The 25049-nt window shown below is 37.6% G+C and overlaps 1 protein-coding gene across 6 annotated transcripts in view; it reads right to left on the reverse strand.

Annotated features, from left to right (window-relative positions):
- The window catches only part of DPY19L1 (dpy-19 like C-mannosyltransferase 1), a 105029-nt gene that overhangs the window by 63723 nt on the left and 16257 nt on the right, over nt 1–25049 (reverse strand). For 5 of the 6 annotated variants that reach the window (XM_078440645.2, XM_078440642.2, XM_078440640.2 and 2 more), the window contains exons 2-6: nt 14990–15014; nt 14252–14339; nt 10304–10441; nt 6866–6986; nt 5944–6037 (exon numbers count right to left, since the gene is read on the reverse strand). In XM_078440645.2, the coding sequence (XP_078296771.2) occupies nt 5944–6037; nt 6866–6986; nt 10304–10441; nt 14252–14339; nt 14990–15014 (466 nt within the window). Of the gene's footprint in view, nt 1–5943; nt 6038–6865; nt 6987–10303; nt 10442–14251; nt 14340–14989; nt 15015–17949; nt 17968–25049 lie in introns of those variants that run through there. The other variant, XM_078440648.2, reaches the window with a different exon arrangement.

The raw sequence follows: 25049 nt of genomic DNA on the forward strand, positions 1-25049 counted from the left end.
GTGCCTTTTGCAAATAGCAATCAAGAGCTAAGTTTTTCTTCCCCCAATAATTTATTTATTCACTTCATTCAATTAAAAACTATTTTCTGAAAGCAAACTTTCTTCTAGGTGCCCTGCAAGCATTATCTTATTGTATCTTCTGTCTCACACAGAAGACAGTGTCTCCTAACTCATTTCGGTGTTTTCCCCCCTACCCAGTCACTTCTTAAAAATTCTCCTATAATCTTTCATTCCAATTAACTTGATGAAACACTTTACCTCCCTATCACAACCCTGAAAAACCTTTGTTACATTATATTTTCTTTTACATCTAAAGGCAAACCAAAGAACTGGCAGTCACTCTAAGTTCTTCCCACGTCATTTATTCAAATTATATAAAAACTCAATGTTAACAGGTTCCACCCACGATATGGAGCTTCCATACTGCTTTTGTGTCCTCCTATCTCAATCATGACAGCCTAGGATAGCCAGACAGCTAAAGACAACCTCTAACACGGTAGGTGAAGACAAAAGATTAAAAAAAAGCAAACTAGAAGATACCAAAGTTGTTTAGGGAAGAAAAAAATCATTAGTATCCACTGAGAGAAAGATATTGAATCCATGAAACAAAAATAAAATACTACTTTTTAAAAAAGGAACATTCACAGAACAAATGAAAATTCTTGAAAATTAAAAACAAGATAACAGAAATGAAAAAGTGAGAAGAGTTGGAAAAATAAAGTGGACAAAGTATTCTAGAATGTAGAATAGCAATGATATTAAAAATAGGAAAATATATGAAAATTAGAAGATCAGGAAATGCAATACTCAAATAACAGAAGTTTTGAAAGAGAAAACAGAAGGAATGATGTAAGTGAAGAAATAATCCAAGAAAATTTCCCTGAAATCAAGGGCACAAACTGCAACACTGAAACAACCCATCACACGTACAAGATAATAAAGGGGAACAGATCTACAGCAAGACAGATTATGAAATCTGAGAACCACGGTGACAAAGAAAAAATGCCACAATCATTCAGAAGGAAAGACAGGGGAGAAAAGGTCACATACAAAAATTTAGGAATCTGAATAACTTACACTTGAACAGCACCATGTGAACCAAGACAACAATAGTGTGATGCCTTCAAAATTCTGAAGGAAAATGATTTCCAATCTGGAGTTCAATACTGGCTAAAACTATCAATCAAATGTAAGGACAAAATAGATACATTTTCAAATATGCAAAACCTTACCTCCCATCTAGTCACTAGAAGATGTACCAGAGTGAAAAAATAAACCAAGAAAGAAGAATACATAGGATATGGCACAAGAGATCCCATTATAAGAGAGCAATGAAGGAACACTGGGTGGTGAAGGAAAATGCCAAGATGACAGATGGACACCAAACCATAGAAAGCAGTCAGTACAGAACCAAGTACTGACTCATGCCAAGATTCTTTTTTCTTTTTAATGTTTATTTATTTTTGAGAGAGAAAGAATGCAAGTTGGGGAAGGGTGGAGAGAGGAGGACAGAGGATCTGAAACCAGCTCCACACTGAAGGCAGTAAGCCCAATGCGGGGCTTGAACTCATGAACTGCAACACAACCTGAGCTTAAGTTGGATGCACAATCCACGGAGCCACCCAGGTGCCCTTCGTGTTTTATTTAACTTGAGATTAATACCCAGGTGAGCCTAGATCAGATTGTTGTCCATATTTTGTCTTGGCTTCCACATGCCTTACTACTGGCATCAGCTAAAGACGCTCATTTCACCTACAGAAATTGTTCTGTTTTGGTATATCCTTGAGAGCCAGGATGCAGTGATGAATTTGGAAACAGGGGACAGCTCTTCCCCTGACAATATTTCAGCTGGACATTCAGACCAGGCCCGTTCTTCCAGATGCCCCTTTGTCCTCATGACCTTGCCCACAGATGCCCTACAGAGTTGGGCTCCTGGTTAAAAACCCATATATAATTTCTAAGGCCCAACCACAGACAATTACAAAGGTTTACCTGACAGGCCTCACTGAGACAGCTACCCTCCCCCCACACACCTGGTGCATGGCAGTCTCTGAGGACTCAGGATGTCCTGGCCAGTCATGGCCTTCACATCTTTGCATTCCTACCCCCAGCTGCCTTCATTCCTAGGTCTCTTTATCTGAGACTTTGGGCAGAAGTCCTCTTCAGATGCCTCTGCCAAGGGCTCCTTATAGAGGGATGAGAGGGGGAGCTCTGAAGATACTTTCCCCCAGTCTGACTCAGTACCCAGTACTTTTCCATTCCTAGCCATCTCCCCTTTGCCCTTCCCCCACCTACCTCAGGGTCCATAAAACTGCTGTAGCCTTTTGTTCAGGGCTTCCTCAACAGTGAGATGACCCCCATGTCTACACTGGTCCCCCACTTCTCAACCAGTGCACTGTTTCATGGGGGGAAGTGGGACAGGGGTAGTCTGTGTTTTCTCCAGTTTTAGACTCATGCTACATTATCACAGTAAGTGACAGAAGGCTTAACTCTTTTGTTTTTGGCTTGTTGCTTTAATGGACGACTCCAATACTTGACAGCTCAGCTCCCTCTCCTAGCTCAGCTGAGCTCCTAACAGTCCCTGAAGGTTCCCTCAGAGAATCCTCCTTCCTGCAGAATGGAAACTTGCACATACCAAGTCTTATGAAACTGGCCTCCAGAAACTGTTAGTCTGTAGCTGAAACATGTCAGGGTATCTTATGAAATAGATAACTGTAATCATGAATTAACAAAACAGCTTTTAGAAAATAACAACATATGTTTTATTAAAAACAAAAACAAAAACAGAACACTGAGAATTCCAGAAAAAGAGATACATCATGAATAGGTTGTATTGACAAAACATCTTACTTCATCTCAAGTCAGAGCTTGGCAGCCCAGCCCCATTTCACCATTTGGCTGTGTTTTCTGTTTCTCCTTCCACTTCCATTTTTTCTTTTTTTTGTGAAATGGATTGACTTATCTGACTTCAGAAAACTTATATCTGTACTATTTAAAAAGAAATATACTTCTGGAGTAAAAATGTCATACTCAATCTGCCTGTAAATTTATATAATACAATTTATAAAAAGATTCTAACCACAGTTATAGATATCCTCCTCTTTATTCTTAACCCACATGTTAAGAAGTCTGCAGCTTTATCCCACTTTATAAAGTTAGAAGGTTGACAGAACTAACCACCAAGAAAGAAAACAATAAGAACTACCTAGCAATTTAAGACCTCTAAAAATACTCATGTTAAGAACATTCTAAAATACGATGAAAAAAACTGATAGAAAAGACGTGACTGAAGACTCTGTTCAACACAATATAAACCAGGATCACCACTGGACTCTAATTTACACATCTGCCCTCAGGGCACAGTGCAATAGTCAAGGCTCTCTAGAAAAGGCTCTGTTAATGTACAAGAACTAGATACTCATTTGGGGCTGGAAAGAAATGAGTTTAGGACACATTTGGCTCAAGCTAAAGTGATTACTCAGGTAGGGTTAAAAAAAATGCCCGCAAACAGAGCAAAGGGAGAAGGAGAGAAGTGAAAACGTGTGGCACTACCGCGGGTCTATATCCAAGCCCAGGTGCATAAGGCAGACCACCCTCAGGGTCCAAGAGTCAAGCAACACCTGAAAGGCTGGGGCACAAAAAGGCAAGTGGGTGAAGCTGAAACAGGCTGCAGCCCTCGGAGCCAGGAAGAGAAACCAAAAACAGCTATTTGGAAACACTCAAATGAGTAAGGTAATCACTCCCTCATACTGAGTAGCAGTGGTCTACAGATTTTTTTTTTTTTTTACACTCAAAGTATAAGAAATGAGACTTTACAGCTCAGCACATGCACGTGTATACACGTATATACAATAAATAGCAAATAGAAGTTTCTCTAAATCTTACCTATCTTACAAAGTGTTGTATAATCTATGATGTACATTTGTATTCTTTTCTTTTTCATGTGAAAAATACTGCTGCGCCAAACCAATTAAATTGATTCTAAAATCACCGAGTAGGCCATACCCTGCAGTTTGACAGATGCTATGCTAAAGGAGTTACTGGCTAACTGTAGTGACAGGTGAAAATCAAGGGTCTCATGAGACCATAGTTTAGTTTGAATCCTGTCCCTCCATTGGTCAATTTCTGAATGTCTTTGCTTGCTTTGGAATAGGTCTCAAACCGGCCAAGGTCATGCACCAACCAGCCAAACCATTTCTCCAATCTTAATCTTCAACAATGTTCCTCAATAATCTGCATCCCAGTAAAACTCATCTGCTTTCTACATCCAACGTTTTCCACCTTTGCCTCTCCCTGGAATTCCTTCCTCCCCCACCTATCCAAAATGCCCTGACCCTCCAGGGGACGGCTAAAGCAACCCTCCACCCAGAACAAACTTCTGCCACCAGCACTAGAAGCGCGTTATCCTTGTTGGCTGTCTCCCATTTACGTGCGCTCAGCACCACTTTCATCTCCCACTCACCTCACCACATGCTGTCAAAACCCAAGCGCACCAGCTCACAAAGAAGCCACTTGGTACGTACTTTATGTGGACTAGACAAATGAACACGTGTCTCCTATGTAGGGAGAAAACTGCTGTCTGGGGACAGCGGGAGCTGAAGACTGAGAAATCTCAGGTCAGGGCCTAAACCACTGAGAACCTCTCAGTCAAAACCACAAAATGGAGTCTCTGCAGCGGATGTCATACCCTTGGCCTTCAAAACGATGCATTATAAGGAAATGATACTGCATGCGTATTAAATATTTAGAAATTCTTCTTTCAATTAAAAAGGTAGCATAACTATAGGTCGGCAATTTAGCAACAATGCCATGTTCCACATTTTAACTTCTTTTCCTCAAAATCAAATATCCCAAACGCAATAAAGCTACCCATCCATTAGACAGCTAGGCAGTACTTAGCAAAATGACGGACCCCCTCCCAAAGCAAAGACCTTAGGCTCATCATAATACAAGGCACACTGGCCATGCTCTCCTTCAGGTGGACTTCCTCTTGACCAATTAACATATACTTCTGGTTAAGATATCTGTGTGGCTTGTTTCAAAAACAAAATCTTCCACATCACCTTTTAATCACGCATTTTCATTTCAGTCTCCTCTAGTGACATGATTAAAAAAACTTTGTTATAGCTAAATCAGAAATATTAGCATCAAAGTATCTTAAATCTATATGCAAATATACTTTAAATTGATCTTCTAATAACTTCCTCATCTGACAAATATTTATGAAGTTACTGTTATCTGCTCAAACACTGAGCTAGGAATGAAAGAGATCTTTGAGGCACTATACTGAAAATACCAGTACTTCCAAGGCAAAGATAATGGTATAACAGCAGATTCAAACTCATTAACCCAAATTGAAAGTCATATACCTATGCTCATACTTCTGTACTACAAGGAATCTATAAGCAATATAAAAAAATTCTAAACATATTCTCAAGGTAAAATTGTTCAAACAAGTACACAATGTAACAAACTGTCAAAAAAAGAAGAAAAATAAAGATGCTTACAAAATTTGTCAATCTTTTACTTTAAGGACTATTATTCACCTGTGAAGTATACCAGGTCAGATATTAAATATCTGTATAAAATATATTTCTATTTTAACATCAGCAAAATAGAATTGTTAACACCATTTGATAATGAGTGGTCCTTTCCTTATATTTTATGTAAACAATATATTATTTATGCTTAAAAGCCTATAAATATTTAAAATTAATCAAATATCCCCACCCTTCTCTATTTAAGCCTCTAAAATTATTTTAAGTTTGGCTGGCTATGCCAATGGTGAAATCATTCAAACAGGAAAGAATTTTGTATCTACAAGTAGATCTATTAGAAATATTATAAAACTGAACCAAAAGTTAATCTTTATCTCACCATTTTTATTATTTTAGTATATAGTGTTATAATACATACCAAAATATTCTCGATGAACAGTCTTACCTTAAATATGTGCCATATATGAAGAATAATGCCATCATTAGTCCATTTAAAATAAAAATTACAGCCACATAAAAGCAAGCAGGATCTCCCAATCCTTTAAAAAAAAAAAACAAAAAAAAAAACATATGTTCTAACTATAAATTACTCTGTGTGTCTGGCAATTTATATTAAAATGTGCTTATTTTGAAAATGGCACAGATATCTTCAATGGTTGCCTTGGTTCCCGTAGGAACACATGACACTACTGCAGAACAGAGATGAGAACAGGGCAGTAGCTGTGATGGTTTTATTTTTTATTTTTATTTTTTAAAGTTATTTATTTACTTATTTATTTACTTATTTGTTTATTTATTGAGAGACAGACAGAGAGACAGAGACAGAGACAGAGAGAGACAGAGAATCTCAAGCAGGCTCCAAGCCCAGCGTACAGCCCAAGGCGGGGCTTGATCACAGGACCCTGAGATCATGATGTAAGCTGAAGTCAGGAGTCAGACACCTCCCTGAGCTACCCAGGTGCTCCAACTGCCGTGGTTTTAAAACAGGGCTACAAATTCAGATACTCCTCCTTTCGAGGTATTGGGGAAGGGGAGGATCTATGCTCATGCTTTTGAGTCTGGCTGGGCTTGTGACTGCTTTAACAGACGATGGCAGAGGCCATACTATGTGACTTCTAAGACTAGAAGAGGCCAAGCAGTATCCAACTTGGAGTCCATGAAAAGCCTGATTACCCTGATGTACTATCCGGCTCAAAAGCCAAAGATGCATGGAAAAGGCATATGTAGGTGTTCCAACCGACAGCCCCAAACGAGCCCAGCCTCGCAGGGCAGAATGTAAGTGAAGCAGTCTCCAATTAATTCCAGTGTTCCCAAGCCATTTGAATCTAGCAGAAGCCTCTGACACAATATCACAGAAAGAACCTTGCCTTCACAGCTTTCAATAGGACTGAGTCCTTCTCCTCTGGTAACCGTCCAACATATCTTGGTTTGAAGACCAATCAAGTCCATTGTTTTGGTATAAATCCGGTACCAGCTGGCTAAGATTACCTATTTTTAAGAAAATAGAGGCATTTTTTTAGATTTTTAGAGAAAAGATATTATCATCAACAGTTTCATTACTAGAATATTTTTGAGATATTTTGATGATTATTAAACCTTCCTTTCCTACACTTACCCACTTGGTTCCCTTTAAATTTAGTCAAGTAAGCTTTACAATCCCCTGCATAGATTCTTCATTAGCCAGGCTTCAACTGTTCACCCATACATAAGAATAAAATATAACATGAAACACGCAAGATTTATATTTTTCAAAAGCTATAAGATTCTACTAAGGAACATAAAAGAAGAGATGAACAAATAGAAAGATAGTTTGTCCTCTTGAATAGATCTAATTTCTCAAGATGTGACTTCTCCCTCACATATGTTTATGTTTAACTCATAAACATAAAACAATGCTAAGCAAAATCCCAAGTGTCTATCTAGAAGTGCTATGTGGCACTATAACAAGGAGAATAACCAAAGGGAATATTCTATCTAACAGATACTAAAACTTGCTACTTACAAAAATTAAAACAGTGTGATGCGGGAAGAAGAGCCAGACAGATCAAAGTAATCATGGCAGAGGCCTCGAGGAGTGTTACCATATCCTCCTCCAGGGCTGAGACACTCATTTCTTCAGGGGCTGGGAGGGTTGGTGGCTGACAGCTCCCACCAGAGTCCCACTCTGGGAACTACCCTCAACTGGAGGACAGTAAATTCATTATAGATTACACCCTGACCCAAAGGCGACCCAAAGGCAACCCACGGGTAACTGGGCATTCAATACTAGACTAGTCAATAGGGAGGGATGTAAAGGCCAAGGACAACTCCCAGCAGGGCCATCTCAGTTCCAGAGCTCTGGGTGGGATTGCCTGCAGCCTCTGTTGTGACTGCATCAGAGCCCAACTCCTCCAGCCTCAGCCAACTTCCTTCATCCCCTTTAGGTGTTGCCCCCAAGGGCACTCCTCTAGATACTTCCTATATGCAAATCTCCATCTGAAAGCCTGCTCTCCAGGACCTCAACCTAACCCAACACAGAATACAAAGCCCCAAAACAGATGCAAGCATATACGTAGAATAATTCTGTATATAATAAAGAAAGCTACTTCAAATCAGTAGGGAGAAAGAAGATGGACCACTCATCAAAGTGTTAGGTTACACATGAGACCATTTTGAAAAAATATAAGGTTAGATTCCTATTCCAATACTGTGCAATAAAATAAATTCCAGAAACATTCAAAACATAAATGCCAAAAAAATAATTAAAAGAATGAAGATTTTTTTACAAATATGAAAAATCATAAATTTAAAAGATTAAAATTTAAAAGATTAATAGGTATGCCACAGAAAAAATACATACATATCATACACAAAGTTAAAGGCAAACAAAAACCGGAGGAAAAGGTTTACCCAAATAGCCTGGTATTAACATCCAGAATATAATAAGTGTACCCCTACAAAATTGCAATAGAAATATAGACAAAGGACATAAACCATTACTTTTATAAGTAAAAATGCATTTTTAATGTATAGCACCGAACGAAATACATATATACACACATATATAGCAGTGAGAAAAATATATCATGTGATTTCAATTTTTTTGTCTACCAAATTGGCAGGGATTCAAGGAAATAAACATTTTCAAAAACACTGCCAGTGGTAATTTCGATTAGTATAACCTATCTAGAAAACATTTTAGCAACACATACCAAAGTCATTAAAGTATATATTTTGTTGAACCAAATAGTTCCACATCAACAAATTTATACTCTAAAAAACGTAAGGACATGTATAGAAATTTAGCTTCAAGAATGCTCATGCCAGTATTAGAATATTTTAAAAATTGAAAACAGCCAAAATTTTCATAAAAGATGGACTAAATAAACAATGGGAGATTGGATATACAGCCACCAAAAATGATGTTGCAGAAGAAAAGATGACACAGGAAGATTGTTACAAATATCCTAAAAGACAAAAAGGACTTATAAAAGAATATTTGCTATGTGATCCCATTTCTGTAAAAATAAATGTATACACGGTTATAGAAAGTACTCATAAGAAGTACATTAGTAAAACAACACAGGGGTGCCTGGGTGCCTCAGCAGGTTAAGCTTCCAACTCTTGATTTCTGCTCAGGTCATGTTCTCACAATTCGTGAGTTCAAGTCCTGCACTGGGATTTGTGCTGACAGTGTGGAGCCTGCTTGGGGTTGTCTCTCTCTCTCTCTCTCTGCCCCTCCCATTCACTCTCTCTCTCTCAAAATAAATAAACTTAAAAAAACAGAAACAAAAACAAAACACTGGAACTTGGCGGTTATTTGTCTCTACCTCCTCTATCTCTATCTCCTCATTAATCAATCAGCTAACTCACTGATCTGGATGGAGTTTGGGACTCCTCTCTCGTGGAATGGGAATAACGGAGAGCCCTGCTAAGTCCTGGTACAGAGCCCAAGCTTGAGATCCCCAGAGACCAAGGCAGCCACTGCCCTAGCCCTAGAACATGCTGTCTAGCAGCTCAGGCAAGTTAAGAGGGGGGAGTCACAGGGGCAGTGTGTTAACAGGGGAACCTCATATCAAGTCAAGGAGGATGTCACTGAGTCACATCTCAATTTAGCCCTGGAAAATGCTTAGGGATGTGTCAAATGAAGCCAGGGACAGTAAAAGAGAGGCCAAAAAAGTTACTGATATCATTGAGATCACCTCCTGGGTGGATCCGTCTTTCCCCTCCCCGCAAAAAGGGCATTCATTCAATTAAGTGAAGAATCCCAGACAGGGAAGAAACATTATTTGGCAAATGACATGTAATGGCACTCCCTTGCTATCATCTCTGTATCACCGAATCTAGATAGTTTTCTTTTTTTTTTTTTTTTTTTTAATTTATTTTTGGGACAGAGAGAGACAGAGCATGAATGGGGGAGGGGCAGAGAGAGAGGGAGACACAGAATCGGAAACAGGCTCCAGGCTCCGAGCCATCAGCCCAGAGCCTGACGCGGGGCTCGAACTCACGGACCGCGAGATCGTGACCTGGCTGAAGTCGGACGCTTAACCGACTGCGCCACCCAGGCGCCCCTCTAGATAGTTTTCAAATTTTCTAAACCATGAAATCATGACAGTTCCCATGAAACTGGCTAAAGCCCACCAAAATTAATAATAATTTTTTTCATAGTTCTTTCCAAAAGAATATATATAATTTCTTTTTAAGTATTAGATGAAATAGAATATATTGAACTATACCTTACATTTAGAATCAGCATTTAATGCAAGTAACACTTTAAAAAGTAAAAAAAAAAAAAAAAAAAAATCACAATTGAAAAAGTAACTTACCTCAGGATAAAGATTGAACCTTTTTAATGTATTTATAACAAGGGGGTATTCAGTCAGCTTATCATTCATAATCATCCATACTCCATTCAAAAATGAGGGTGCTTCCACAATAGTCTTAAAGTAGGAATAATACAGTCCCTGAAACAAACATGTTATAGTTATAATAAAAAGCACATAATTACTATGCCTCTTATCAGCTTAAAAAAAATACACTGTTTTTGAAAAATAAAGCAATCGGGAAAATAATAGCTTTCAGTTTCTGATCACTAATACAATCTTAGGTTACAAAAAAGAACTAGATATGTTAGTATAACCTTGCCTTAATTAAAATAATTGAACTCAAAAAAATAAATTAAATAATTGAACACAAAATTTACTCAAAAATAGTTTTAGCATTTAAAAAGTAATATAACTCAGACAGCATACATAATCTAAGAAACCCCAGGTCCCATACTAATTTAATTGTTAGAAAAGGCTACCTTATGAACAGGGTGAGTGAGTGGTTTACTACAGAACATAAATTACCATGATCCAAGAAATCTTCCCTCAGTAAAAATGTTTCCCCCTTCCTGCTTATCTGATTCCCCCAAATTCTGCCATCAGTCATCTTTCCTCCAGATTTGCATGTAAGAATGAAAATATATTAGGAAGGCTACATATTGATGTGTTACATATCAATTATTACATTCAGATGCCAACCAGTTTTCCAGGCTGTTTTCTTTCCGTCCAGCTCAGAATACGGTAAGAACCCCATAGGACTGGGATCACGTGGGTCGGGGAGGACAGCAGTGGTACTCCCATTATGAGCGAATAGGACATATTGAGGTTGGAATAATACAAAGAACAAAAAATAAGCAAGTACTAGTACTTGCCCCCTTGTGAGGGAGTATAAGTGGCAGTACGGGGCAAGACAGGAAACATCCTGCATCTTCTATACAATTTTGCCTACAGCTGCCCTGGTGGCCAGAACACATCAGCTGTCAAATTCCATACTGGATTTAAAGCTCATAAATATGAAAGCAATTTGCATACCTCGATATTTATTGAAAACAACAAAAAAATGGTTCTTCCTACTATGGTATTTAGCTTTCATATCACTTTTTAAAAATATCTCCTACTGTAATGAGTTGAATAACATCCCCCAAAATTTCATACGCACTGGCACCTGTGAATGTAAACCTATTTGGAATAGGTTCCTTGAAGACATAATCAAATTAAAATGAGGACATCTAATAAGTGATATCCTTACAATGAGAGGGAAATTTAAACACAGAGACACAGGGGAAAATGTCTCATGATGACAGAGGCAGAGCCTGGAGTGATGGCAATTCCAAAGCCGGCCAAGGAATGCCAAGGATTGCCGGAAACCATGAGAAGCTAGGAAGAGGCAAGGAAGGACTTCCCACAGAGCCTTCTGACAGAACGTGGCCCTGCCCACACTTTGACTTCACACTTCTAGCCTCTGAAACTCTAAGAGAATAAATCTCTGCTTTTAAGCCACCTGGTTTATTGTACCCTTGTTATGTTAGCCGTAGAAACCTACTACAACCTATCTTGTTTTATAGGTTTGTTTTGGAATCATGTAAATATCTTACTGAATTACAAAACAAAAATTTTGTAAACCCCAAACATCAAAATAAAGGAATTAATTATCAAGTTGGAAGATTTCAAATAACTGTAAGATACAGTAATTCTACTGTACATCCCTAATGGAATATATCCTGAAGTCAAAAAGAAATGCAAGAAAATCTTAAAATGTTTTCAATAATCATATGTTTAATAATACCTTTGGTACTTTTGTTCCTCAAAAACAAGTAACTTGAAACCAAGATTCCTAAGCTAACAATAAAGATATAAATTTAATACAAAGTAAAAAAATCTCATCCTAAATTTGCACTTTAAAATACGAATATAAGATCATAATTTCTCTTTTAAAAATTGTTTCTTAGTTCTGTTTACTAAAAAGGCTTAGACACAATGGCCAATCTAGTATCAAATACATCTGAACCCAGAACAACACAGGTTTGAACTACACAGTTCCACTCAGATTTTTTTGAATAAATACAGTATATTTTCTCTTCCTTATGATTTTCTTAATAACATTTTCTTTTTTCTAGCTTACTATATGGGAAGAATATAGTTTATAATACATGTAACATACAAAATATGTGTTAATCAATTGTTCATGCTATTAGTAAGGCTTCCGGTAAACAGTAAGCTATTAATCATTAAATTTGGAAGGAGTCAAAAGTTATACGTGGATGTTTGACTGCACGGGGGTCAGGACCTCTAACCCCCTTGTTGTTCAAAGGTCAACTGTAATAGCAATAAACATCTCTAGCACCAAAACTGTGGTCTCTAACTACCACTTGCTACTGAAAGGAATTGGTATCAGCTTAAAAAAAATACACTGTTTTTGATCAGAAACTGAAAGCTGGAAAACTGGATGACTCCAGGTCTGGAAAGGATACACCTAATAGTACCAGAAAGTATGAAAGCTATAGAAGATTAGCAAGGTCACATCAAAGGGACACAAAGTCAATGCAAGGACTCTCATTAGTTAAAGACAGTTTTACAAGTTGACAAAACATGTTAAAATTCATCAGTTCATAATGATTTATTCCAAAAGATGGAACTCCATCAGTTACCAGAAGAAAATGCTAGGAAACCAACTAATTTTTCTAGAAAGTAGTAAATAAAAAGAAAAACTCAAGCATTTATTTGTCTTACCTGTACAAAGCGTACACAGAGAATATATAATTAAATAATAAATAAATATTATGGGAAAATTCTTCTTTATAAAAGAATTACAGTTAACAAATGCAGGAAAAAAATAATTAGAATAGATCATCAACATTTGGTCATCTTAATGAATTAACTGATCTAGGCTGATGGCTAGGCTATAATGGAAGGATCAACATGACAATATCTAAACCCACTGATCAATCTTGGCGTCACAGAAAGTGAGACAACCAATTATGGTGTGCCTCTTTGTATGATACAGCAAATGTACACCCGCTTATGAAATATCCCTACTGAAACAAACAAACAAACAAAAAAAACAGACAAAAAGAACACCACTGAATCTTCAGTTATCAGGTCTCTCTCAATTATTCAGGAAACTTGGGGCAGTGGAACATAATAAATGACATGAATTACTGTGGATAATTCTGTAAGATAAATAACCTGGATTCTTCAACAAATAAAGAGCAGAACAACAAAAATCAGAAGTGGAATTTATAGATTAAAAGACAAGAGAGGGGCGCCTGGGTGGCTCAGTCGGTTAAGGGGCCGACTTCGGCTCAGGTCATGATCTCGCGGTCCGTGAGTTCAAGCCCCGTGTAGGGCCCTGTGCTGACAGCTCAGAGCCTGGAGCTTGTTTCCGATTCTGTGTCTCCCTCTCTCTGACCCTCCCCCGTTCATGCTCTGTCTCTCTCTGTCTCAAAAATAAATGAACATTAAAAAAAAAATTTTTTTTTAAATAAAAAAAAATAAATAAAAGACAAGAGATACATCAACTAAGCACAATGTGTAGACATTGTCTGAATCCTAATTCAAGCCTACCAACACACCAACTGTAAAAAGGAAAAAAAAAAAAAAAAGCCAGTAGGTCACTTAAACACTGACTGACATTTGACAGTATTAAGCAATTGCTGTTTATCGTTTTCAAGTGCGCCAGAAGTACTGTGGGTAACAAAAAATTCCTCTTTCGAGATACATACGAAAGTATTTACAGATGAAATGATACGATGTCTGAGGCTTCCTTTAAAAAGAGATGGCTGTGTGGAGGTGAGGGAATGAAAGAAAGATGGCTGTGTCTCCAGGTGTTGAAGCCGCAGGATGGGGCATGGGAGGTGTCTGCTCTTTCTACTTTGGAACATCTTTGAAAATTTCCCTGATAAAAAGCTTCAAGTTTTTAGATGCCTAAAATACCACATGAAAACTAACCATTTCAGTGCGAAAAGCCATCTCCCTTTCCAACGTTGAGAGGTGAGAAAAGTGGCGATCATTTTCAAAGAGGTGTGTTATATGGCTCCTGCAAAAACAAAAGAGTTAACAGAGCAGCAGCGTTGAACTTACGCTAAGTATTATTTTGAAAAGAAACCAAGAGCAAACATAAAAGAATCTAGAAATTTGCACATCATTTTGTAATGAAAGTCAAAGACAAGTGTCCACATTTGTTTTTTCACTCTGTATGTCTTAACATCTCTACTAAAATTTCTATTAGAAAACACATTCAAATTAGATTTTAAAATTAGAATGAACCAGAATAACAATATTTTAAACTAAGTACAATAAAACTATAAATGAACTATAAATGTCATTGGGTTCCCATTTCAGAAATATCTGATTAATGAAATTCATATTTCACTCTATCCAGAAGATTAAAAAAATTAATCTTCCTCTCAACATGAACACTATATTAACGTTAAGTGAAATAGGGCTTCAAATATAACCTCTTCAATAATGGATCTCTTTTTTTTTATTAAAAAATTACATTATTCTGACCTTGATTTATCAATTAAACTACTTTTTCAAGCTATTGTGTTGCCTGTAGTAATTAATATATATATATATATATATTCATCCTTATCATACTGAAATTTTTTTCTTTATATATATGGGAAATAGCTTTGGTAAGTTGTAATGATCTGCATAAAATACATGAGAAGAAAACAATCTTACCAGTGCAACACTGCTGCAAAGGCAGCTGGAAGAAAAAAGAAATTTAAATTACTATGTTAGCATAAAGAAACGTGTTCACCTTATAGAAAAGCATTGCAAAAATAAGCATGGTAAAATTTGGGATATAAAATGTTGGATTCTTAGCGATTGGGGAAAGAAGAGAGACTCTTTGGAAGAAACCCCAGGGCTATGCTTAAAATCCAACAGCCTGGATTACAAAAGAATTAGGCATGTATCTATAAAATTCATTCACTCACTCAACAAAATGTGGGCCCTTTATTTGCCAAAAACTATCCAAGGAACCCTCACATGGAAACTTCCACAAACAGAACTGCCAGAGGAATAGAAACAACAGTGAGAAATAACTCAAGAATAAAGGTATATGGTGACCTCAGGGCGCCGGACTGAGGATGAATAAAATAAGAAACTATCGCTTATTGTATATTGCTGCAATATCTGGATTTTTATGATGAATTTTACTATTTTTTAAACAAATTTATCATGAAATATAGTAAAGAAGGAAGGAAGAGGGAGGGCTGTTGACACAAAACAAGCAAACATTTTAGAATCTCTAAAATAAGAGAGTTTTACGGGAGCCCAAGTTAGGACACATGCCCAAGAAACATGCTCTTCACAGAGAAGTGCTTCAGAGAGTAAACAGTTTTTACAAGGTTATATACTTTTTTACATCTTGTAAAAGCTCAAAAGATTACAGATTAGCATACGGGCAGAAAACATAAGTTTAATGTCAAGGAATGCAAGTAAGAGCAATGATCGATATCTTAAAGACAAGATGGTTTTCCTTAGGCTACTCATTTACAAAGCAGGTGTATAATGTAGGAGTGGTGGGCCATAAATCAGGCGTTTGTTTTAAACCAAGTTTATGTACAGTCATGCTGACTTAGAAAGAAATCTAAAATAACTTCCCTTGTATCTCAGTCCTTTAGAGGTTTTTTGTTTTTGTTTTTCCTCTCATCAGGGCAGAAGGAAGAAAGAAAAGGTAAGGGAGAGAAAATAAGCTAATAATAAAATCAGTCTCATAGGAGAATCAATAGTTGCTTTCTGTCCAAGTACAAAAAACATATTAAGATGAATCCAAACGATACCAATTTTCTTATGCCACAAGATTCACCCTATTGCAGGCTTCTTATTAAATAACTACTAAGGAACTGAACTATAAAATACTCTTAGAAATGAAAACCAAACAGTCTAGATCTTATTGCCTTTTTCTTAAACAAGTATTTACATTTTTAAATATTAAAAAATACATGTTACCTAGGAGATAGTAATGGTTATAAAAGACAGATTACTCCTTCTGGATCACTAAAACTGCAAATATTTAACTAGGTTTGTCATTTGACATTTGTTATATATATTACTTGGATCTTTCAAAATTTTGATTTTTTCTTGTTGACAAATCTACCATCCATTTCTTTTTTGGTTTCTGCCTTCAAAGACTTCACCTCACCATACATAACACAATTTGGGCTTTAGTTTCTCAATAATCTAACTATCATGTTCTGAATAAATCGTTCTCTCACTGAATGTAAATGCCATCTTTAATGTATGGAACACCTTACACCCTTCTACTTTGGGAATCCCTTTGAGATTGTAATTGGAGTTTCATTTATAAATTAATTTGGAAAGAAGCTACACGGTGATGACATGAATCCATATGTATATACCCATAAACATAGTACATACCTTCAATTATTCAACTTGCTTTTCAATTGCCCTTGACAAAAATCCTATCGGTAGAATTAATATAGTAGTTACATAGTTAATTCATATTTCTTAAGTCTCCTTTGTGAGCTTAACATTTTTCTGCTAATATCCACGAAATCTTTTTTATTACACTTTACTGAATACTGTTAATGTACTTATTTTTGAAGTGTAATTATTTTGCCATGTACTTATTTTTGACTCGTACTAAATTATTAATTTTATTACCTTTTTTTGGTTTATACTCAATTCTCTATTTTGAACAATATTATTTAAAAATAATAATTTTGCGGGGCACCTGGGTGGCTCAGTCCATTAAGCGTCTGACTTCCATTTGGGTCATGATCTCATGGTTCGTGGATTCGAGTCCCACTTCCCACTTCCAGCTCTGTGCTGACAGCTCAGAGCCTGGAGTCTGCTTCAGATTCTGTGTCTCCCTTTCTCTCTGCCCCTCCCCACTTGTGCTCTCTCTCAAAAATAAATGAACATTAAAAAAATTTTTTTTAATAATTTTGCTCGTATTTTATAATTTTGCTGTTAGTATCTTCTTCCCACTTGACAATAATAATAGACTTCTAGAACAATACTAAGTAATTCTGGTAAAAGAGGGCATCCTGCCTTCTACTGACTTCAGTGGCAATGCATTTCACATCTGCTTTTAAATTAGCCTCTAACCTTCAGGACTCTGGAGTGATAAATAGGATTTCTCAAGGCAATCACCTCTCTACTTCCTCAGAATACCACAATTCTTCAGGAGAAGAACGGAAGGAAGGAAGGTACCGAGTGGCCTTTGGTGCCTTCCTCTAATTCAATCCCTGAAGCACTAAACTGTTCTTGGAATTTGGGGCATTTGAATGGAGCTCTTTCATAGCCCCCAGGGTCGATTCATAATATACTCAGTGTTTTCAATTCCTTTGCTCCTTTCAATTTAGTAGTAATAATAATAAAGCAGCTGACATTTTCATTCTTATTACATGCCAGGTACTTTTGAAGTGCTTTACCTAAACCAACCCAGTAGATCCCCACAACTATCCCATGGGGTAGACACCAGTATTTCCCCACTATATAGTGAGAAACTGAGGCTCAGAGAACTGGAGGAACTTGACCAAGGAAACAAAGCAAGTAAACAGAGAAAGGGAAGTTGAAGACAAGAACTTTAACATGAAAGCCATACACTGCCTGGCCTCTTGAGGAGGACTGCGGGGGCAAGGGTAAGACAAAAGCCGGGGCTTCCTTACCTTAAATTATCTTGCTCCCTTCTTTCTTTTTTTTTTTTCCTTAAGATAAAAGGGGTGGAAAGTTGCAATTTATCTATTGATATATGCAGCATACTTTACAGAAACTACTAATTTTTACATAAAAATGTAGAGTTATGCTTTAATTTATTCAAAATTGAAATAAGCTATGTGTGTGTATACATATATTTATATATATACATTTTTTTCATTTGAAAATGAAAGCCTCAGTAAGGCAGATACTGCCTTGTGAGCATATAATTTAAGCAGAAAGACATAAAATGACAAAAACTTCTGAAGTCACCCCTAAAGAGCTTTTCTTGCATTCTTGCCTACAGAAAAGATTATAAATGATTTTCTCTAAATTTAGTCCAGTGATCATCAACCCTGTCTATATAGTCTTTTGGGAGTGTCACAAAATTGATAATCCCTTTTCTTCCATTTTAATACACATGCTATTTTTTTTTGTCATTTTAAGGTACTGTGGTGAATTTAGCATGTTTTTTTTCTTTTAATCGGAACATTGAAAAAAACCCGAACTTTCAAAAATCCAAGCCGATTCCATAAGAAGAAAAGTGTTCAAGGAAAGATTTGCTTTGTAATCTAATTCAAAAGATTGCAATCCTATGGCTGAGAATTCTGAAAGGCTCTTATGTTTTGCTGGAAGCACTTAAATTACCAACACTCTGAAGCTAAACTGGACACTCCTTCCACTTTCTGATTAAAGAAATTCTGTACCAGATTATATGTCACATTATATCAATTTTCAGTTTCATGGGATTTGAGAGGCCTAGCCACTGAAAATTGTTCTTCTCCTGTTATTAGAATCTTGTTTACACAAACTAGAATGTAACTCCCTGAGGGCAGAAACGATGTTTTACTGAGGTTTATACCACAGTACTTACAGGATGCTGAGCACATACTGGAGAACACAGCTCAAATGAAATGTTTGCTGAACTAATGGGTACAACTTGATATAATTAAAGGGGAAACGAAATCATCTAAATCATGTCCACATAATAAGGGTGAATGTACTCTGGTTGATGGATACACACACATACACTTGTATGTAAGTAATAGATTTTTTTTTCCAAAAATTGAGTCCCCACTTACTTAGTGCAAATTTGACACCCCCACCAGCCTCCCTCTACAAACAGTCAGGTGCCTAAGCTTTTAGTTCCCCTCTCACCCGCAGCCCAGCAGCAGGCAGCAGGGGAGGACGAGTGCCCCCAGGTGAGCAGGCGAGGTCCCAGAAGTCCACCCCAGCTCAGTTCCCTTTGACCCCCCTCCTTCTAGCCACAGCTCCCCAAGGTGGCCTTTGTTCTTTTCCTCTGGATCGCTCCACCGGCAAGTCCAGTGTCTTGGGAAAACGGGGAGGGGACATTCCCTGTCCCCATCCCAATGCCTGGCCCACAGTGGTCAGCAGCAGCAGGGAGGGCAGGAGGAAAGGAAAAAGAAATGGGAGAAGGGGCTCTTCCATAGGTTCAGCTCAATCCTCCCTCAATGGCTCCTAAACCCTAATCCCTCTCTGCCTGGCACCCGGCCCCTGCCCGCCCTCACCTCCTCTCCCAGCCTCTTCCCTTCCCCCAAGTTGCCTCGCTCCAGCAGATGACTCAGAAGTCCAGAACCCCTTTATGAATACACCCACCAACACCCATCAGGGTTGCTGCGAAGTAGAGCCCTGTGATCTGCATCTTTAAGATACTCAGCTGAGTCTTTTGCACTCTAATGCACAGTCCTTTCCTTTCCTTTTCCACCTCCTCAAGGTGTGAGAGCAAGAACCATGAAGCCAAGGTGGGCTGCCTCTGCCTTTGCTCTCCTGTGCTAACCTGCAGGAGGCTCTCCTGCAGCCAACAGAGATTTCTGATCATGAATATATTATCCCATCCACGTTACATTTTCCCTTACATGTGTACTACGTGTAACTAGCATTTGACTTAAAACTCAGAGCTACCTTCACAAACTGTCTCATTTGATTCTCACACAGCAGTGGGAGTATTTATTCCTATTTTACAAATGAAAAACTAGGCCTTCAAGAGGTCATTTCCCCCAAAGGCACATAGCTGATAAATGGCAAGAATCACCTGGAGCCAGGGGTTCTAATTCCAAACCTCCCTTTCTTCCCACTGGGAAGGAGCTGCCTCCTCTCCCATTTGTGGGCATTTGCTGACCTCATCTTGTAACAATATTTATATGGAAAAATGTATTCTAAAACCATAATGACTTGCAAAATTTAATACAATTTATTCCTAAATTGAGGTTAATCCATACTTAAAGCATTCTAAAGAGTTTTAGCCTCCCTAACCCTCAAGTGACAAATGACATAAAAAAAGGTTAAGGATGCTCCCCTTAAATCTATTGGACAAGGTTTCCAAATCAACCTTGACAAGTTCTATACTCAATCCTTACTAATCATTTCTTATTGTTCTCAAGGGTCTGTTCAGAGTTTAAGTTTCTTTCCAGAAGGTAAAGCCACCAGTAAATTGTCTCCTTGTTCCACATCAACAATCCATCCTGGAGAATGAAGTCAATTTCGAAATGTACAGGTTTAAGCATCTCATCCCCTTGTCTAAAAAGTCTCGTAACTCCCGAAGCCTCAAACCATGGAGCCCACACTCTGGTCTGTTTTCACTTGATTCCCACCACATGCCTTTCATGCGCACTGCACTGGGCAACAGTCCCCTAAAATACCAAGTGTTTCATGATGCTATGCTTTTGCTTCTGTCTGTAAACTCCTACTTTATCCTTCAAATCACAGGAATTCAAATGTGGCATTTTGTGAAGCTGATCCTGCCATCCTAGCTAAAATACTTTATTACAGCACCTAAATAGCTAGTCATGCACACGCCAGTTTCCTCTGCTAGAACGGAAAGGCCTTGAAGCTGAGCTTGTGTTTAATTCCTCTTAATATCTACATGTCCTAGCATGACACCTGGCACCTCACTGGGTTGAACTGTTAAATGACGATCACCATGTAAGAGAAATTAAAGAATGCACCCCATTAAATAAAAACCTAAATACCTAAAGACAATATCTAAGCATTCCAAACTGTTCAAAGGGTTCCCATTACATGAAGGTCTATATATTACAATAAAATTAATATATTGGAAGAAATCATATTTTCAGTCTATAGTACCTATAATGAAACAGAGGCCAGTTTCTGTGTAATCAAGTAACAAGTGAAAAGACATTTTGTAGGATCCAGTTTAAGAAAGAGAAAACAGTTGTTATACCATAAGCTCAGCTCCTGCCTTCTTTCTAGCACCTAGATTTTTGAGAATTATAAGTGCTTTAAAGTCAACAAGTATCTAAATGCCTACTAGACGCACATTTTCCTAGAAACCAACAACATTAAAGAAATGTTATCTAACATCAGGGGCACCTGGGTGGCTCAGTGGGTTAAGCATCTGACTTCAGCTCAGGTCATGATCTTGGTCTGTGAGTTTGAGCCCCCATGTCAGGCTCTGTGCTGACAGCTCAGAGCCTGGAGCCTGCTTCAGATTCTATGTCTCCCTCTCTCTCTGCCCCTCTCCCTGCTCGCACTCTGTCTCTCTCTCAAAATAAAATAAAGACATAAAAAAAATTTTTTAAAGAAACATTATCCAACATCAAAAATAAAATCTTTGAGAGATATGATTTAGGTACACACGCAATATAATGAGAGAACACATTGGGCACTCAAGCAAAGGGCACAAAGTCTACAAACTGTAAAAAAATCTGAGAAGGCAGATCAGTAATGACTTTCTCAGGACAAGGTCTATCAAAGGGGGGTGGGAGGAAGGGACAGGGCTCAGGACATGAGTACAACTTAGGTAGGGATTTCTGGTGGACAGCCAGAAAAGAAGACAGCTACAATAAAGCTGTAGGTGGGCTGGGCTCGAACATGAAAAAGAAGTTCCATCACTGATACACAGTACAGAATACAAATTATAATGGCAATAACAAGACAATATTCATTGAGGGCCCACTCACTATATGTATAGTGTGCCAGGCTCTCAGAGCTCCACTGAACACCAGGAAAGGAGTTTGTCAAAGCTTCTCAGCCAATGGGGCCTGGAGGGCTAAGGATGGCAGCACCAGAGTCCCGGGGGGCCCGTAACCTCCAGGTTTTGAAGAGAGCACTCACCCACCCCACGCCACACAAATATTATCATTTTCTACGTGTGCCATGACATGAAAAAGGTTGGAAAGCACTGAGCCACTAAATAAAAGAAAGTTTCAGAGAATCTATCCTAATACAGTAATATAAAGTCACAGTGGTCTAAACCCTGGGATTGCATTAGAATCATCCCTGGCACGAAATAAAACTGGAGATGCTTGAGTATTAATCCAGAACCCCTAAATCTGAAACTCTAGGGATTCTTTTTTTTTTTTTAATTCACAAGGGATTCTGATGTATAGTCAAGGCTAATTATCACTGGCACAAAAATGACTGGAACAGAGTGTAGGTAGTTGTCCACAAAATGTAACCTGAGAAATGGTTCTCTGTATTCCAAGTGCCCTCCAGCAGTAATTGTATCACGTGAGAGCTCCCTAGAAATGCAGACTCTCAGGTCCCATCCCGGAATCCTGGGCTCCAAATCTACATTTTAACAAGATCCCTCAGATGACTTGTAAACACTTTTAAGGACAATGTGTCAACACTGACAGCACAGTGGAGTCACCTGGGAGGTTTGAATGTGCTAGGTTTGGCACTGGGGGTGATTCTAATATGCAACTAGGATTGAAAACATTAACCTAGGAGGGGCGTGTTAAGATTACATTCTCAAAGACCCTAATTCAATCTCTCTCACTTGGGGGGCTTGGAAATCTACACTTGTAGCGATTTTTATTAGGAAAAGGCAAATATTAATTCAAATGATACTCTGATAGAAAAACTGTCAAAATCCTGATAGCAGAAAACAATGATTAAGAAAGGGAAAGAACTAAAATTGAAAATAAAATCCTTTTTTTTAACCTCTCTTGGCAAGAACGTCACTCCTAAAAAGAAAGAGTCCCTGGATTTTATATGACTTATAAGTTATTTAGTCTAAGTCTCATTTTTCCCAGATGTTAATAAGTGGTTTTTACTTGGTTATCTCTATTCCTCACACTTAATGACCTCATACAGCCACAACAATTACCACTAATACATCGGACTTCACATTCTCCAAGTTGCTTCCCTGGTTATTTTCTGTTTTTGTTTTCATCTTCCTGCTCCCCAAACTAAAAGTCTTTGTAGGTTTGGTCCTTTTATTGTTTTCTTCTTTGAATGGAGAAAAAAAGGAATGTACTCAATGTATTAACAGAGATACTCAGTCTTAAGAACCAGGACCCCTTTAAAATTCAGGCATGATTTGAAGACACTACTAGTAAGATCTAGAATTCAGTGATCTATGTGATGATGGCTGCAAGGCTGACTTTAGATCATTTGAATCTCCTGCATATATTTGGCATTGAGCAAAACAGTACATTACAACAGGAAAAAATTAGGAGGCTCTCAATTACAATGACAATGTCTAACATCTGTTTATCAGTTGCAGATTACAAAACACTTTCACACATTAAGGGAAAAGAACCAGGAGTCCTTATGAGTCAAATATGGCTCTTATTTTCCCATGAGGTGCAAGGTCACATGACTGGGATGCACCAAGGCCTGGAGGAAAAGCCTGGATTTTGGGACTCTGACCACTGATGTCCTTGTGACTGGAAGCTCAGGCATGAAAATGTTTAATAAGCACATTTAACCAAAAGAATGCATTCAAATGTGGGAGGAGATGCTTTAGAAATAATACAAAAATCAAGGACAAAGGCTTATTTTAAGGTGAATGTATGAAAACAGAGCACAGAAAATATATATCACCATCCTCAAAGAGAATATAATTAGGCTATTCTAAACAGAGAAATATACAAAATAAATGTTCACGTCTTTAAATATTTACATATATACATATATTAAAGTAGGGAATACTTAATAGAACAATTACCCAGCATATGGGCTTTTAAAGCAATCAATTCTAACTTCCTTTAAAAATCTTATTCTCAGATAATATGAATACAAATATTTCTAACTCAAACAGTTACCTACATTAATCATTTTCATAAAGTAACTTTCTCCTTATTGAAAAAAGGCATTTCAGTGTTTTAGGTAGCTAAATAAATACAGACCCAAAATAATATGCTAGCCCATTTAATGTTTCTGAGCAATCATAGAAAAACTGTTAAAACTTTAGTAAACCTACTGTGAAAACTGTAGATGCTGCATCTCTTCATTAGAGGGGGAAAGAAAACCTACACGTGCACAATATAAACCCAGACCCATCACACGAAGCAAAAGATTTTAGCAAGTTTATTAATCAATAAGCCATTCCAATCTTTAGATTATAGATTCCATCCCCCAAACTGCAAACTGCCCTTGGATATCACAAAGTGTACTTTATTCTTTAAATGGTTAAGAAAACCACGATACCACTGATTACTATTTTACTCTGTTTTTATACTACTGCCAAACACCCAACCAACACAATAAAAAATAATCCACAATTCAATCATCTTCAAAAATAGTTAAGCACAAACAAAATGGAAACTAACAAGTTGACCATAAGGATAGAATAGAGTGACTCCCCCAAATAAGCAGAAGCCAGCAAAGGAGTGTTCTTGCCAAAAGAGTTATCAGGTCATTTTCCCATTAATGTATCTTTGACAGCTGCCTTAAACTATAGATCTGAAACCTACAATTTGACAGATGTGCTTAACAAACCAAGGAACCTTAACTTCAATCTCAAACTTCCCCCTGTGAACTCACTAATGATGTCAGGCCATTCACCTGGCCTACTTTACTTTCTTCACATGTAAAATTCCAGTAACCAACCTTTCAGCCTGGATTTCTTATGATATTTCCATGGAGATCAAAGAGGACAAAAGAATGAGAAATGAGGTCTTATTAAAAAAAAAACCTTTAAATGTGGTGGAAAACAGTAGCACTGTGCCAGTTATATAAGTACTTTATGATGATTATTAAAATGTGGAGAGGGGCGCCTGGGTGATTCAGTCAGGTAAGCATCTGACTTTGACTCAGGTCATGATCTCACTGTTCATGAGTTTGAGCTCCACATCAGGCTCTG

This window comes from Panthera onca, chromosome A2, assembly GCF_046562875.1.
Source record: "Panthera onca isolate mPanOnc1 chromosome A2, mPanOnc1 haplotype 2, whole genome shotgun sequence".
Lineage (NCBI taxonomy): Eukaryota > Metazoa > Chordata > Mammalia > Carnivora > Felidae > Panthera > Panthera onca.